The 16,274-nt window shown below is 45.0% G+C and overlaps 1 protein-coding gene across 3 annotated transcripts in view; it reads right to left on the bottom strand.

The window, feature by feature from the left end:
* Window positions 1-5,728: 5,728 nt before the first annotated feature.
* TSEN15 (tRNA splicing endonuclease subunit 15) overlaps window positions 5,729-16,274 on the bottom strand; it is a 38,399-nt gene continuing 27,853 nt past the window's right edge. For all 3 annotated transcript variants that reach the window (XM_083156774.1, XM_083156775.1, XM_083156776.1), the window contains exon 4: window positions 5,729-6,438. In XM_083156774.1, coding sequence (XP_083012900.1) covers window positions 6,234-6,438 — 205 coding nt within the window. In that variant the 3' untranslated portion in view covers window positions 5,729-6,233. The remainder of the gene's footprint in view (window positions 6,439-16,274) is intronic.

Raw genomic sequence — 16,274 nt, 5'->3', positions numbered from 1 at the left:
GTACTTTAAACAAAGCAATTATAAATCTCTATCATGGTGCCCACACATGCACCGATCCCAGCGGTGTGATGCTATGCGATGGGGTGCACGCTCCCGCGGCACCTCATCGCACAGTACAAAAAGTATGTGCTGCACATACTTTTTGTACTAGCTTTTTATCGCATAGCATCGCATACACAAGGCATACGATGCGATGCTATGTGTGCTAGTTAAGCACAGAACGCACGCCGGGATCGATGCGTCTGTGGGCACCTTAAGACATAAGGAGCATCATTAAATTCTAAATTGTCAATTGAAAGTTTCTAATTGAAGTGTACAGTGAGGGTCTTTTGGCAGAAGATAATTAAGGTGCTTTTGCCATCATTCTGGGAAAGTTTAGGTTAACTATAGATGTGTCCATGTACACATGGGTCCTTGTTCAGATCTAATTGCAGTACAAATTTGTTACCAAAATGGGCAAAACCATGTGCACTGCAGGTGGGGCAGATGTAACATGTGCAGAGAGAGTAAAGCTGGCCATACATCTACAGATCGATTGTCAGATTGGGCTGGTTGGAACAAAAACCTGGTAGTATCTGAATGGCAGTTTGTCAGCTTTCCAGCATTTCAAAGCAAATGGTCAACTGTCATTTGCTCTCATCCATTACCAGGAGTTTGTTCCAACCAGCCCAATCTGACAATCGATCTGTAGATGTATGGCTGGCTTTAGATTTGTGTGAGTTATTTTGTTTCTGTGCAGGGTAAATACTGGCTGCATTATTTCTACACCGCCATTTAGATTTCAGTTTCAACACACCCCATCCAAATTTAACTCTCTCTGCACATGTTACATCTGCCCCAACTGCAGAGCACAAATTGGTACTGCAATCAGATCTGAATAAGGGCCATGGTTGTGTTACAGTCATTTTAGTCGCACCACTTAGTAGCATTGGGTGTCTTTTTTGTGACTATTTAGCAATAATGGGTGACATTCTATGGGATGCATTTTTTTTTCTTTCGCAAAAACTTCGCATATTTAATGAGCTGCGAAAATGTGAAAAAAGTGCGATTTTGGCCAACAAATTTGACATTCTGGAAATGCGATGGCTGTTTTTCGCAGCACATCGCATCCAGATGTTTTCACATTGAAAAGTATACAAATTGCATATTTAATGGTATGCGATTTGTATAAATGTGTCTAAAATTAGCCCAAAACTCAGACCAGGTTCTGATGGGCGAATTATTCAGAACCCTGCACAGATCATTGAGATCTGTGCAGGGTTCTGTTTGAAAAAAAGGGTTAAACAGTTAAAAAAAAAAAAAAACAGCGCGGGGTCCCCCGCCAGAGCATAACCAGCCCCGGGCTCATTGAGCCGGTGCTGGTGACATAAAATCACGGTCCCCGACAAATAGGGGTCGCCTTGATTTAATGAAACCAGCACCAGGCTCAAGGTCCGGCGCTGGTTACCAAAATACGGGGGACAAAATGACTAGGGTTCCCCCGCATTTCAAGAACCAGCACCAGACCCAACCAGCCAGCAGGGTAATGCCACAGCCGGGGGACACTTATTATATAAGGTCCCGCGGCCAAAGCATTATCCCCCTGGCTGGTCAGCATGGGCAGGGGTCCTGGGGAAGTAGGGACCCCCCCCCCCAAAGAAGGGGTCCCCCCCCTCCAGGACTTACCAGCCCATGCTGAAAGTCTGGGGCTGTCCCCGATGCCCCTGGGCGGTGGGCATCGGGCTGATGAAAAGTGTAAAAAAAGAATAAAAACTATTGTCTTATACTGTAGAACTATGAGTCCCAGCAAGCCTACCCCGCATGCTGGAACTTGGAGAACCACAAGTCCCAGCATGCGGGGCATTAAAGGGCCCGCTGGCACTTGTAGTTCCACAGTACAAGAAATAGTTAAATAAAACACACACTGACTCCCAGAAAAATAAACGTTTAATACATAATACATCCACAGCCCACACATACTGATACTTACCTACCTTGAGCCCATGGGTCGGTCCCTGGATCTGGGGTCCGGAGCTCCAGGGCTGAAGAGTCCGGTTCCGGGGCCTTGGTCCTGGTTCCAGGGCTCCAGGGCTGAAGAGTCCGGTTCTGGGGCCTTGGTCCTGGTTCCGGGGCTGAAGATTCCGGGGTCCTGGATCCGTAGTAATCCTAAAGGGTACCTGAGGAAGGAAATCCTACTCACCTGGTCCCCGACGACGACCCCGGCATCTTCAGCTCCAGGCCCGCTGCTCCCGGCTTGTACCCGCTCACGGACTGGAGAGGCGCAGAGATGTTCATCTTCCACGCCTCTCCTCAGACTGATTCTATTGGCCGCCTAGCGGCCAATCAGGAGCCGACTTACCCTACTGGCTGGTTGGGTATGGTGCTGGTTCTTGAAATGCGGGAGAACCCTAGTCATTTTGTCCCCCATATTTTGGGAACCAGCGCCGGACCTTGAGCGTGGTGCTGGTTTCATTAAATCAAGGGGACCCCTATTTGTCGGGGACCGTGATTTTATGTCACCAGCACCGGCTCAATGAGCCCGAGGCTGGTTATGCTCTGGCGGGGGAACCCGTGCAGTTTTTTTATTTTATTTTAAATTGCGATTTCCTGCAAATGTGCGATTTTCAGACTTGAAAATCGCACATTTTCAGGACTAAAGAAATCGCATCAAATCGCACCTATTTGCACTATTTGGCCCATTTTTCGCATCTCATTAAATATGCGAAAAACAGCCCAATCTTGCGATTTTCAAAAGTGCGATTAGGTGCGATAAAAAAAATGCGGATTTTACCGCATCCCATAGAATGTCACCCATAGTGTCTTATTTGCAAAACAAATAGAATAGAATGCTATGCAGCATGTCTATAATCTGTGTGTGACTAAAGCTGTATCTGCATAAGAAATGGAACATTTGCCATTAAGACACTGTAAAATATAATGGAAAAAGTTGCGAAAAGATGCCCATTGATGTCAGGTGATGCGACTAGCAGGGCATCTGCAGTTTACAACATTAAGAGTACAAAAGGGATCCTCATCAGTTAGCAGGTTGCAACAAATGGTGCGTTGAAGCAGCTGGACGATTTTGACTATGGCCCTTGAGGGCCAAGCAGATTGTTAGGGGAACCCACCAATTTAAAGAAGGGGGTTCCACATAGGTCATGCTTTATCTCGACTACTGCATTTTTTTTATGAAAAACACCTGGATTTATTCACTTTGAAGCATGACTATAAGTTTATTGGTATTAAAACATTGGAATATATAACTGTGCAGTAAACAGGAAATGTGCAGCTAGCGATTGCACCAGATAAGTAAACAGTAATTACTATTGGTGTCAAAAAATACTATTGTTCCAAAAAAGTGCTGTGAAATCATGCTCCTTCCAGGTGGATTATGCCAACAATTCAATAGAGGTAGATTTGGTACTTATGGAATATCTGGGCTCCCGTTTTTCTTATGAGACCGCGTCCGCTCGCCACGCTTCGGGCACGGTGGCTCGCTGCGCTCGCCACACTATATAAAATCAACTCCATGCGTAGTTGGATAGTAGGGGTATGAAAAAATGGGGTGCATTTAACATGGGAGCCCAGATAATACATAAGTACCGTAGATTTATATGTTATCGTTAAATATCCACACTTTGGCCTTTACTCAGATCTGATCACAGTACAAATTTGTTTGGAAAATTGGAAAAACCATCTGCCCCACCTGCAGTAGGTGGGGCAGATGTAACATGTATAGAGAGAGTTAAATTTGGGTGAGTTATTTTGTTTCTGTGCAGGGTAAATACCGGCAGCATTATTTATACACTGCAATTTAGATTTCAGTTTCAACACACCCCACCCAAATTTAACTCTCTCTGCACATGTTACATCTGCCCCACCTGCAGTGAATGGTTTTGCCCATTTTGAGAACAAATTTGTACTGCTATCAGATCTGAATAAGGGCCTATGGACAAATTGGTTTGCCTGCACAATCTATCTTCCCTTGCAATACCGACATTGCTAATCTGTATCACAAGAAACCCTGTGCGTAATGACAGTTAAGCCAAAACCGAACTGTGTGTATGCACCTTAAACCTTTGAGTGCCAACGCTGCTGTGAGAGCAGTACAAAATATCCACTAAAAATGCAAGGATCATAGTCGAGGAATATGAATCACTTTAGTTCAGCAGTTCTCAAACTGTGGGTCCTGACCCCAAAGTGGGTCTCGGCCTTCTTCATATGGGGTCGCGACTCCATGTGGCTGGTCATCAGGCCGATTACTTTTCTAATCTCAGTCAGCGATTCAAGGAGTCTTAGAAATCTGTTGAATTGTCTGTTATTTTAGACTCCTCCCATCATTTTGTGCCTTCACAATGTTGCCATGTATGTGTTGTCTGATGACTACACATGTGATGTGATGACCTTCTGCAGTAACTTGCTGGGGTCCCATAATTATTTTTATTGTCTGATGGGGTCGCAGAGCAAAATAGTTTAAGGACCCCTGCTTTAGTTAATACCGACAAATGATCTAAAGTCAATTAATTGAAGTTTAAATAAAAAAAGAAAAAGAAAAAAAAAAAAACAATTGCTGTGAGTGACTCTGGCATTTTTAGCAGATATGTTGCTCAACTCTCACAGCAACATTGGCACGCAAAGAAGTCTTAGGTGGCTTGTACTGTACTTGGACATTATTGGTTCCAGTTGTTCCTTGTGCTTAGAGACTTCTTTCTTCCAGTCTCCTTTCCTTTTACCATATTCCTAATATCCGCATGCCTGCTGTATCACTGTCATTGGTTCATTCTTACTCCAGTAAAGCAAGGGACCGCTGTATCACGAATATAAAATTTAATCTTCTGTGATATTATTTGATAAAGGAACTTGGCTTTAAAACGTGGAGCATTCTCCAAACTGATCTCACATCCAAACGAACATTTTTTTGAAATACAGAGCAAACCTCAATTTGGGACATATTAACCCTTTGAGCTCCAAGTGAATTTGTAATTGTAATTTCTCTCAAAACGTTGAAACAAATTTTTTGCTAATATCTCACAGATATGTTGGCATTTAGCAGATATTTTGTGCATCTCTTACAGAGTTATTGGCACTCAAAGGGTTAATTGCTACAATGAAACAGTTGTGTTTAACAATAAAAAAACACAAGACTCTGATCTCATCCCAGTTCTCCATGCACTTGAATTGCCACACACTTATGAGAAATGTATTTTGTTAGCTACGGATAACATATCATCCCTTCAGGCTACTACTCCCTCTCACCCATTTCCCATATCAGGACTGAAGACCTTGTGCTCCTTATCTACGATTATCACTGTTGAAGCCCATGGACTCCTCTACACCTACTTCTTTGACTCCTATTTTCCACCACCTGCTCCAGTCTTTTCCTCAAGATGCCTGCTCACTCATTGCCTACCTTTTCATCTGGCACCTTCCCTCCAATCATGCGAGGTAGACCGTGGTAGAATATAGGGGGGCGGAGGAAAGAGAAACCTGGTAAAAAAGATCTAATAACATCAGAAAGAGATAAACTAGTTTCAAAAATAAGGAAGGGGGAGGAAAGTCACAACGCAAACTGTCTGCATGTGCAAAATAAAAACGTGGAAGGAAGCAGGGCTTTGAGAAAACCTAAGTACAGTGATAACTGCGAGTAGACTGTAAAATATGCTCTGTAGTACAGGCCTGCAAATACAAAGAGAGTAAAAGTATTTTGGTTTCAGTATAAAATCACTGTTCATGTGGGAAAAAAAAAAGATTCACAAATGTACTTTTATTTGACTGGTCAACAACATTATTTCACCAATAAGTATTCGTGTCAAAAAGTAAAATTGCCGAGCTGATGAAATTAAAACTGAACTTGGTACCCAGCTCCAGGAAGGTACACTTTATTAGGCTGGGTGTATTCCTATCAGCCAGCGAAATAATGTGAGGTATTAAAGGGGGGTTTCCTTCATTGTCTCACAGCACCTCTGAATGAATCATGCATCTGACATGACACCAAAGGTTTCTTGGGTCAGTAGCAAAAATCCCTGCATGTTACTATAAACATGCTGTTTGAAACTCCGATATTATCGGCTATTGCTGATGCTTTAAATGTTTTTAAATAACAAAGCTTGCCAGTTCTCTTCAATCCAAACGCCACAGGATGTGAATTAAAAAATAATGTCTCTCATTCTTTTAAGCAATATGGCATATTTAAAATAAAACCAAAAATAATCCTTAAGAAATGGTTAAGAATGAACATCAATTGCATTTTCTGGCTATCGTAAATTCCTAATTTTCTTCTTTTTCCACCGTTTATTGTCTACATCCTCTGCAAAATCTGGAGGATCTGGTTTCACAAATCCATCCGTCAATTTGTAATAAACAATAGTTGAATCTGAGTCAACAATAGCTAAAAGACAATTCTTTGATAGGCTGAGATCATCTTCTTCTGTGTGACGGAGGTTCAGAAATTGCTGAATCCTGGAAACAAAACAAACAAAATATATATTCAACAATAACATTAAACAAGTTCTGTAGCCCTATACAAATATGACATATTGTATACAATAATTTAATTTCGACCACATCTGTTTGATAAATTGAACGATTGTATGGACATTTTAGGGAATGTGACGTCAAGTCAATAGATAGTAACAAAAAGAACAATAACATTGTGCTATTCCCACTAACTCCCCCCCTTGTTCCCGATTCATTCTCTTTTTCTCTATCATTTATACTTTCCAAAAATCTTATTTCTATTTTATTTTTATATTATTATTTTATTTCTTATTTTGCATTTATTTTTATTTATTTATTTTACTTTGTGCAAAATTGAAAGGAAAAATTCCTATTCTTTTAAACCAATTGGATAACCATGAGGTTGCCGCCAAAACGAAAGTCACCTGGCTGTGACCACTTCCGGTTTTAACAATAAAGTTGCTATAAATAAAAAAAAAAAAGTTTTTAAACAAACATCCTTGAAAAAGCATCCTGTTGGATGTGAAACGCATTGTAACCAAAGAGGGACACCAGGAAAACAAGGGGAAACGCTGCCACCTGCCCCAGCTGATCGCCGCAAGTTGCGAGCAGAAGCCGGAGAATCGGGTGACGCAATACACAGAAGACGCTGATCGGCAAAACGCTGCCGTCTTCTCCTGTAATCATTTTAGCAGTTAGGGTGAGCTAGTAACACCACTAAAGCTGGACTGTTGCCCTCCTAAAACATTTCCAAAAGAGTGTAAACAAATTGTGCACGGTTTACTTTGATTCTTTTTTATTTATTATTTTTTATTTTATTTATATTAATATATTTTTTTTTTTTCTTCACTTATTTTTATTTATATTCATCTTTCACTCTTTCTATTCTTACCTCTACCATACCCCCTCCAACCCTCCCTATACAAGCGCCCATTAAATCCTTAGGTTTAACTAAAGCCATTCATCCTGAAAATACATAGGAGAGACCGCAGAGATCACCTGCCCGCCGGCTCCTGGAATCAGAGGAGTCCAGTCATCTGTGGTGAGAGATATGGTCACTGCACACCAGTGAGTCAACTTGGAAAGTAGGTCCCGGGCAAACACATACGTCGGTGCTGCTGGAGCTGAGAGGCCAGGCGATGCTGTGCACCAGTCTGGATCACTGCGCGCAATTTGCTATAAATATGCACAAAGTGATACCTCCATAGGGATTCCATATGAAGACCAGTATTGGTCCATCAACACTTGTGAACTATGAGGACACTGACATCACACCTGATATATACTTCAAGATATATTAATTACACAACAGTTATCTTTGAGGTTTTTCATGGGCGTTTTTACAAAGTGATCCGTTTACTATTTCAATATTTAATCCATACAATCAGCGCAGGTATAGATTACTGCTCATTTTTTATTATATTTAATACATGTGTATTCACATTTTTTATGTATTTATGTTCCAGGTGGCCAACTGCCGATACTAGTTGAATTGAAATCAAATTTTTATGATTTCGGAGGGCCCCGGAATGTGTGGGTCCCCTGTCGCCCCGTGCCACTGGCGCAGTACCTATAGTTTTCTTTTGCAAAATTTTCTGTCCATACCCACTGGAAACATAACAGACAAAATGGAGATAAAGGTTGACTTCAAAAAGGCCACACGTGGAAAGATGGACCATAATTACACAAGTTAACCAGTCAGAGCTGGCCCTGACTAATTTGATGCCCTATGCAAGATTTTGCCTGACGACCCCTAGAACCAATGCTAGTTCCGACCTCTGACCTACCAACCCTCACTCAGCACAGTACAAAAACTGTATACATGTAAAGACAAAAGAAAAGCATTTGTGTGGTGATAAATGTACTTACATAAACTAAACTGTCTTACATAAACTTACAAATGTAAAGAACACAACAGACTGATTTTTTTAGAAGTGAGCTTAATGTCCATATACCTGAGTGGTAAAGTACAATGGTGTTGTAGGATTTACTTTATTTGGCAAAACACATACATAGGGTCGATTCCGATCTATTTGCATGGCTGCAATTTTTTGCAGTTGAGGTAAATGTAACATGTGCAGAGAGAGTAATGCGATCGGATGTGATGGAACATCGCAACCGATTGCATCTTATTGTGCTAAAAGTGTCTGCGATAGAGCTTGGTGCTGTGTAGGAGTGCTAGCGGGGGCAGAATTTTAACAAAATTTCAACACGGACAGCTTTTTGATTGGCTGAGAGCTCTCAGCCAATCAGAGGCCTCACATTCAGGTGGCCTCTGATTGGCTGAGAGCTCTTTCTCAGCCAGAGGGCCGCCCAGTGTTTTAAAAGTATTTTTCAATTTCTGCTGTCACTCACCCCCACTAGCATTTCTTCAAAGCTCTTCGCTCCATCGCCGCCAGCACTCCCTCCAGCCATCTCTCCCCGAAACACCGCCGCCAAAAGCGCTCTTGCCGCCCCCAGCTTGCATTTGAGTGATCACATGTGGTTCAAAAACTTGCGATCGCTCTTGTGCCACACATAATATGTATCAATGCGATATGTGACCAGCAGGCCTGTGCATCGTGTTGGGGGACCCATTCAATGTGCATACAATCCTTCGATTTATCGCACAGATGCGATCGAAATGGAATGATTGTGTGCAATATTGCCCTAGTGTAATGGCAGCATTAGATTTAAGTGAGTGCTTTTGTTTCTGTGCATTGGCTGCCTTATTCTTACACCGCAGACCCTCCTCTCTGTGGGGGATGTTTGGTGCAGTCAGACCTGCTTACAGGGGGAGGTGCAGGCAGAACCGCTTGCGCGCGGGGGGTGTGTGTTTATGGGGTGCGTGCAGCCCCGCTGCTCACCTACACCAGTTGGCTGTGGTGTGTAATGGTGGATGGTGGGTATGTGTTGTAGCCCTGGCTGTGGGCGGGGGGCGGTGTTTTCAAAGGGGGTGGTGGTGTGTATAACACTTGTCTATTCCTAGGGGGGCGGGTTTGTGTATAACTCTGGGCGGGGGGGTGGGTGTCCTAAGGCAGAAACTATGTGTGTATAACGCTGTCAATCACTCTTGTAACCCCACCCAGCATTATACACCCAGGGGATGACAGATCTGGCTAAATATATGATATATATATATATATATATATATATATATATATATATATATATATATATATATATGTGTACAAGAGAGAAGGGAAAGTCAGCGCCAAGTATTACAACAGGTGAGAGCGGAGCTGGGTGCCTAATCAAAAAACTGTTCCCCCTACTAGTATTAAGGGGTGTCTGCTCAGGTCCTAAAAGAGGCAGTGGTGTGCTGTCTCTATTGGTACGGGGTAAATGTGAAAAATATTTAAGAACTCGGCGACTTCAGTTAATACATATATATAAAATGGGCTGAGTGTTAAAAATAATAAGTTTATTTTACAGTGCAATGATACAATCAATAACAATGGGGGTAGGGGTAGGGGTATCTCAATGGTGTAAAAAAATATGGAGAATTTAAATATAAAAAGAGGAGTAAAAAAAAGGAGTTACCAGGACCTAGTAAAAACGTATATAAACCGATATAAGAAAAAAGATACTTTATAGATAAGATACACAGTACGATCAAGGTAAAAGAAGTGAATAGAATCGCTTAGCTTTTAGTGTGGAGAGCAGTGAGTTCAGAAGTTGCCCGACATGTTTCGTCTCTGAAAGACTTCCCCACAGTGCTAGCAACAAGTATGCCCCACAGTGCCAGCAATGCCCCACACTGCCAGCAATGCCCCACAGTGCCAGTAACAAGTATGCCCCACAGTGCCAGCAATGCCCCACAGTGCCAGCAACAAGTATGCCCCACAGTGCCAGCAATGCCCCACAGTGCCAGCAACAAGTATGCCCCACAGTGCCAGCAATGCCCCACAGTGCCAGCAACAAGTATGCCCCACAGTGCCAGCAATGCCCCACAGTGCCAGCAATGCCACACAGTGCCAGCAACAAGTATGCCCCACAGTGCCAGCAATGCCCCACAGTGCCAGCAACAAGTATGCCCCACAGTGCCAGCAATGCCCCACAGTGCCAGCAACAAGTATGCCCCAGTGCCAGCAATGCCCCACAGTGCCAGCAACAAGTATGCCCCAGTGCCAGCAATGCCCTACAGTGCCAACAAGTATGCCCCACAGTGCCAGTAACAAGTATGCCCCACAGTGCCAGCAATGCCCCACAGTGCCAGCAACAAGTATGCCCCCATAGTGCCAGCAACAAGTATGCCCCACGGTGGCAGCAACAAGTATGCCCCACAGTGCCAGCAACAAGTATGCCCCACAGTGCCAGCAATGCCCCAGTGCCAGCAACAAGTATGCCCCACAGTGCCAGCAATGCCCCACAGTGCCAGCAACAAGTATGCCCCACAGTGCCAGTAACAAGTTTGCCCCACAGTGCCAGTAACAAGTTTGCCCCACAGTGCCAGCAACAAGTATGCCCCACAGTGCCAGCAATGGGTGTCTGCTCAGGTCCTAAAAGAGGCAGTGGTGTGCTGTCTCTATTGGTACGGGGTAAATGTGAAAAATATTTAAGAACTCGGCGACTTCAGTTAATACATATATATAAAATGGGCTGAGTGTTAAAAATAATAAGTTTATTTTACAGTGCAATGATACAATCAATAACAATGGGGGTAGGGGTATCTCAATGGTGTAAAAAAATATGGAGAATTTAAATATAAAAAGAGGAGTAAAAAAAAGGAGTTACCAGGACCTAGTAAAAACGTATATAAACCGATATAAGAAAAAAGATACTTTATAGATAAGATACACAGTACGATCAAGGTAAAAGAAGTGAATAGAATCGCTTAGCTTTTAGTGTGGAGAGCAGTGAGTTCAGAAGTTGCCCGACATGTTTCGTCTCTGAAAGACTTCCCCACAGTGCTAGCAACAAGTATGCCCCACAGTGCCAGCAATGCCCCACACTGCCAGCAATGCCCCACAGTGCCAGTAACAAGTATGCCCCACAGTGCCAGCAACAAGTATGCCCCACAGTGCCAGCAACAAGTATGCCCCACAGTGCCAGCAACAAGTATGCCCCACAGTGCCAGCAATGCCCCACAGTGCCAGCAACAAGTATGCCCCACAGTGCCAGCAACAAGTATGCCCCACAGTGCCAGCAATGCCCCACAGTGCCAGCAATGCCCCACATTGCCAGCAACAGGTATGCCCCACAGTGCCAGCAATGCCCCACAGTGCCAGCAACAAGTATGCCCCACAGTGCCAGCAATGCCCCACAGTGCCAGCAACAAGTATGCCCCAGTGCCAGCAATGCCCCAAAGTACCAGTAAAAAGTATGCACCACAGTGCCAGCAATGCCCCACAGTGCCAGCAACAAGTATGCCCCACAGTGCCAGTAATGCCCCACAGTGCCAGCAACAAGTATGCCCCACAGTGCCAGCAATGCCCCACAGTGCCAGCAACAAGAATGCCCCACAGTGCCAGCAATGCCCCACAGTGCCAGCAATGCCCCACAGTGCCAGCAACAAGTATGCCCCACAGTGCCAGCAATGCCCCACAGTGCCAGCAATGCCACACAGTGCCAGCAACAAGTATGCCCCACAGTGCCAGCAATGCCCCACAGTGCCAGCAACAAGTATGCCCCACAGTGCCAGCAATGCCCCACAGTGCCAGCAACAAGTATGCCCCAGTGCCAGCAATGCCCCACAGTGCCAGCAACAAGTATGCCCCAGTGCCAGCAATGCCCTACAGTGCCAACAAGTATGCCCCACAGTGCCAGTAACAAGTATGCCCCACAGTGCCAGCAATGCCCCACAGTGCCAGCAACAAGTATGCCCCCATAGTGCCAGCAACAAGTATGCCCCACGGTGGCAGCAACAAGTATGCCCCACAGTGCCAGCAACAAGTATGCCCCACAGTGCCAGCAATGCCCCAGTGCCAGCAACAAGTATGCCCCACAGTGCCAGCAATGCCCCACAGTGCCAGCAACAAGTATGCCCCACAGTGCCAGTAACAAGTTTGCCCCACAGTGCCAGTAACAAGTTTGCCCCACAGTGCCAGCAACAAGTATGCCCCACAGTGCCAGCAATGGGTGTCTGCTCAGGTCCTAAAAGAGGCAGTGGTGTGCTGTCTCTATTGGTACGGGGTAAATGTGAAAAATATTTAAGAACTCGGCGACTTCAGTTAATACATATATATAAAATGGGCTGAGTGTTAAAAATATTAAGTTTATTTTACAGTGCAATGATACAATCAATAACAATGGGGGTAGGGGTATCTCAATGGTGTAAAAAAATATGGAGAATTTAAATATAAAAAGAGGAGTAAAAAAAAGGAGTTACCAGGACCTAGTAAAAACGTATATAAACCGATATAAGAAAAAAGATACTTTATAGATAAGATACACAGTACGATCAAGGTAAAAGAAGTGAATAGAATCGCTTAGCTTTTAGTGTGGAGAGCAGTGAGTTCAGAAGTTGCCCGACATGTTTCGTCTCTGAAAGACTTCCCCACAGTGCTAGCAACAAGTATGCCCCACAGTGCCAGCAATGCCCCACACTGCCAGCAATGCCCCACAGTGCCAGTAACAAGTATGCCCCACAGTGCCAGCAATGCCCCACAGTGCCAGCAACAAGTATGCCCCACAGTGCCAGCAATGCCCCACAGTGCCAGCAACAAGTATGCCCCACAGTGCCAGCAATGCCCCACAGTGCCAGCAACAAGTATGCCCCACAGTGCCAGCAATGCCACACAGTGCCAGCAACAAGTATGCCCCACAGTGCCAGCAATGCCCCAGTGCCAGCAACAAGTATGCCCCACAGTGCCAGCAATGCCCCACAGTGCCAGCAACAAGTATGCCCCAGTGCCAGCAATGCCCCACAGTGCCAGCAACAAGTATGCCCCAGTGCCAGCAATGCCCTACAGTGCCAACAAGTATGCCCCACAGTGCCAGTAACAAGTATGCCCCACAGTGCCAGCAATGCCCCACAGTGCCAGCAACAAGTATGCCCCCATAGTGCCAGCAACAAGTATGCCCCACGGTGCCAGCAACAAGTATGCCCCACAGTGCCAGCAACAAGTATGCCCCACAGTGCCAGCAATGCCCCAGTGCCAGCAACAAGTATGCCCCACAGTGCCAGCAATGCCCCACAGTGCCAGCAACAAGTATGCCCCACAGTGCCAGTAACAAGTTTGCCCCACAGTGCCAGCAACAAGTATGCCCCACAGTGCCAGCAACGCCCCACAGTGCCAGCAACGCCCCACAGTGCCAGCAACGCCCCACAGTGCCAGCAACAAGTATGCCCCACAGTGCCAGCAATGCCCCACAGTGCCAGCAACAAGTATGCCCCACAGTGCCAGCAACAAGTATGCCCCACAGTGCCAGCAACAAGTATGCCCCACAGTGCCAGCAATGCCCCACAGTGCCAGCAACAAGTATGCCCCACAGTGCCAGCAACAAGTATGCCCCACAGTGCCAGCAATGCCCCACAGTGCCAGCAATGCCCCACAGTGCCAGCAACAGGTATGCCCCACAGTGCCAGCAATGCCCCACAGTGCCAGCAACAAGTATGCCCCACAGTGCCAGCAATGCCCCACAGTGCCAGCAACAAGAATGCCCCACAGTGCCAGCAATGCCCCACAGTGCCAGCAATGCCCCCATAGTATTTCCAAGCAGCAGCACACTCACCATTGACGCTGCTGCTGGGGAGAGGACAGTCCAGTGTCCCCCTGCCGTGTAGCTGCCGCCGCTGCTTCTCTCCTTCCCTTCACTGTGACTGGGCTGCCCGCCAATCAAAGTTCACGGGCCGACTCCTGATTGGCTGCCGGCCCGCAAGCTCTGATTGATTGGCGGACGGGCGGCCAGTCACAGGGAAGCACACTGAGGGGTAGGAGAGATGTGCAATGCACTCTCCTCCCTCCAGCATCCATCTGATTGCCGTGGCCGCCATTACTGGCCGGGCCGCCGCGTACCCCCGAGCAGGTGGACGCGTACCATACCACAGGTTGGGAACCACTGGTTTAGAACATAAGAGATGTAGCTGTTTCTGCATCCTGTGATAGAATGCTTTGATTCTCTAAAAATTGGGGGTTAAATATTCCTTGTGATTAACAACTACAGTCCAGAAAATCCCTAATGAGGCAATGCATTGGTTATTGACTGAACCATTAGGGCTGAGAACACTCAGTGGGGAGAGCAGAAGAGATTCCTGAGACTGAGATTTCACAATTCCCAGACTGAACAAGAGGATTCCACAAGACAACGTTACTTTTCACAGATAGATGGAGACTTAACAGAAAAGTAGAAGCTGCTCACTTAGGGGCAGATTTATTAAGCTTGGAGAAGAGATAAACTGGAGATAAAGCAGAGAAAAGGTAAAAGGAGGTAAAGCACCAGCCAATCAGCTGTGTTTGAAAAAGACAGTTGGGAGTTGATTGGCTGGTGCTTTATCTCCTTTTACCTTTTCTCCACTTTATCTCCAATTTATCTCTTCTCCAAGCTTAATAAATCTGCCCCTTAGCTTATTATATCTGTGCACCCACCTAACCAATACCTACTGTATCTATATTTGGGATATGGTTAAGATGCCGATAACGGAATACTGGCAGTTGAAATGCTGGAATCCTAACACCAGTTAAGATGCTTTTACCAAAATCAGGGTTGTTTTAACAGCATTAAAAGGACCTGGGCAAATCAAGTACGGAGTATAGTTCTGGGCCCCACACTATAAAAAGGACATCATAGAATTAGAAAAAGTCCAAAGGCGAGCAACAAAGCTTATTAGGGGAATGGAGAATTTAAGCTACGGGGAGAGATTAAGCAATTTGGGACTATTTACTTTAGAAAAGAGACGTTTAAGGGGGGACATGCTCAACATGTACAAGTATATCAAGGGCCAATATAAGGAACTGTCACACACCCTCTTTTCTACTAGGCTGGGTCCTAAATACCGTTTCAGACCCGATTTGATGCCAAAATACCAGGTCTGAAACGGGTAGGACCCTCCATTTTAACCGTTTTACAAAAACGGCTTTTGTAAAACGGTAAAGTGGTTCTGCACCTTTCAGACCGCACAGATTACCGTTTAAAAACGGTTAAAAATCGGCAAAATACCGGTTTTTAAGTGCGGTCTGAAAGGGGCATAATTGGTACCACAATAAAACAGTAAAAGGCTTGAGCCTAATAATAACACTTAATAAAGTAGCACAACTTAATCTAGACCCCATTGAGAGATGTTGCTGCGGAGTCTCTAAGCCTGTCACATATGTGCAGAAGATTGGAGTGCTACCGAATTGTTTGAGAGTGTGTTCAGTAATAATTACTGTTATCTGATTGTTAAAATATAAAATCAACTTCCAGGAATACCAAATTGAGTGGAGAGACCTTTTTTCTATAAATTTATTCTAAACAGAGAATTCAAGATGCTACAGAAATCCAGCTAATTGCAATCCAATTATCCATGAGATTGTTATTATTCTCTCTGGATTAAGTTGTGCAACTGACAGAAGAACATTTATATGTGTGTCTTGTGTCCCACTTTATTAAGTGTTTGATACTCTTTACCTAGAACGGCGCCCGCGATTAGCATCGCGGGCGTCGGGGGTAAAAAATCGCGGGTACATAAAAAACGGGTGCGACGCGATGCCCGCGATTTTCCCATAGGGATCAATGTTAAAAGTCAGATTGGACGCGATTTTAAATGTTAAATGCCTCAATGCCCGCAATTTTTACATAGGAAACAATGTTAAATGGGCCACAGAGCCCTAATAGCCCCCCTGAAGTCTTAAATGGCCCCCAAAATTTTTAACGCCACCCCACGATCAACGTGAACCCGAAGCGTGGCGAGCGGCGGCGGTACGCGTCCTCCGACC

This window comes from Crinia signifera, chromosome 8 (assembly GCF_055691185.1).
Source record: "Crinia signifera chromosome 8, ASM5569118v1, whole genome shotgun sequence".
Taxonomy (NCBI): domain Eukaryota; kingdom Metazoa; phylum Chordata; class Amphibia; order Anura; family Myobatrachidae; genus Crinia; species Crinia signifera.
This window is presented reverse-complemented; position numbering and strand designations above follow the sequence as displayed.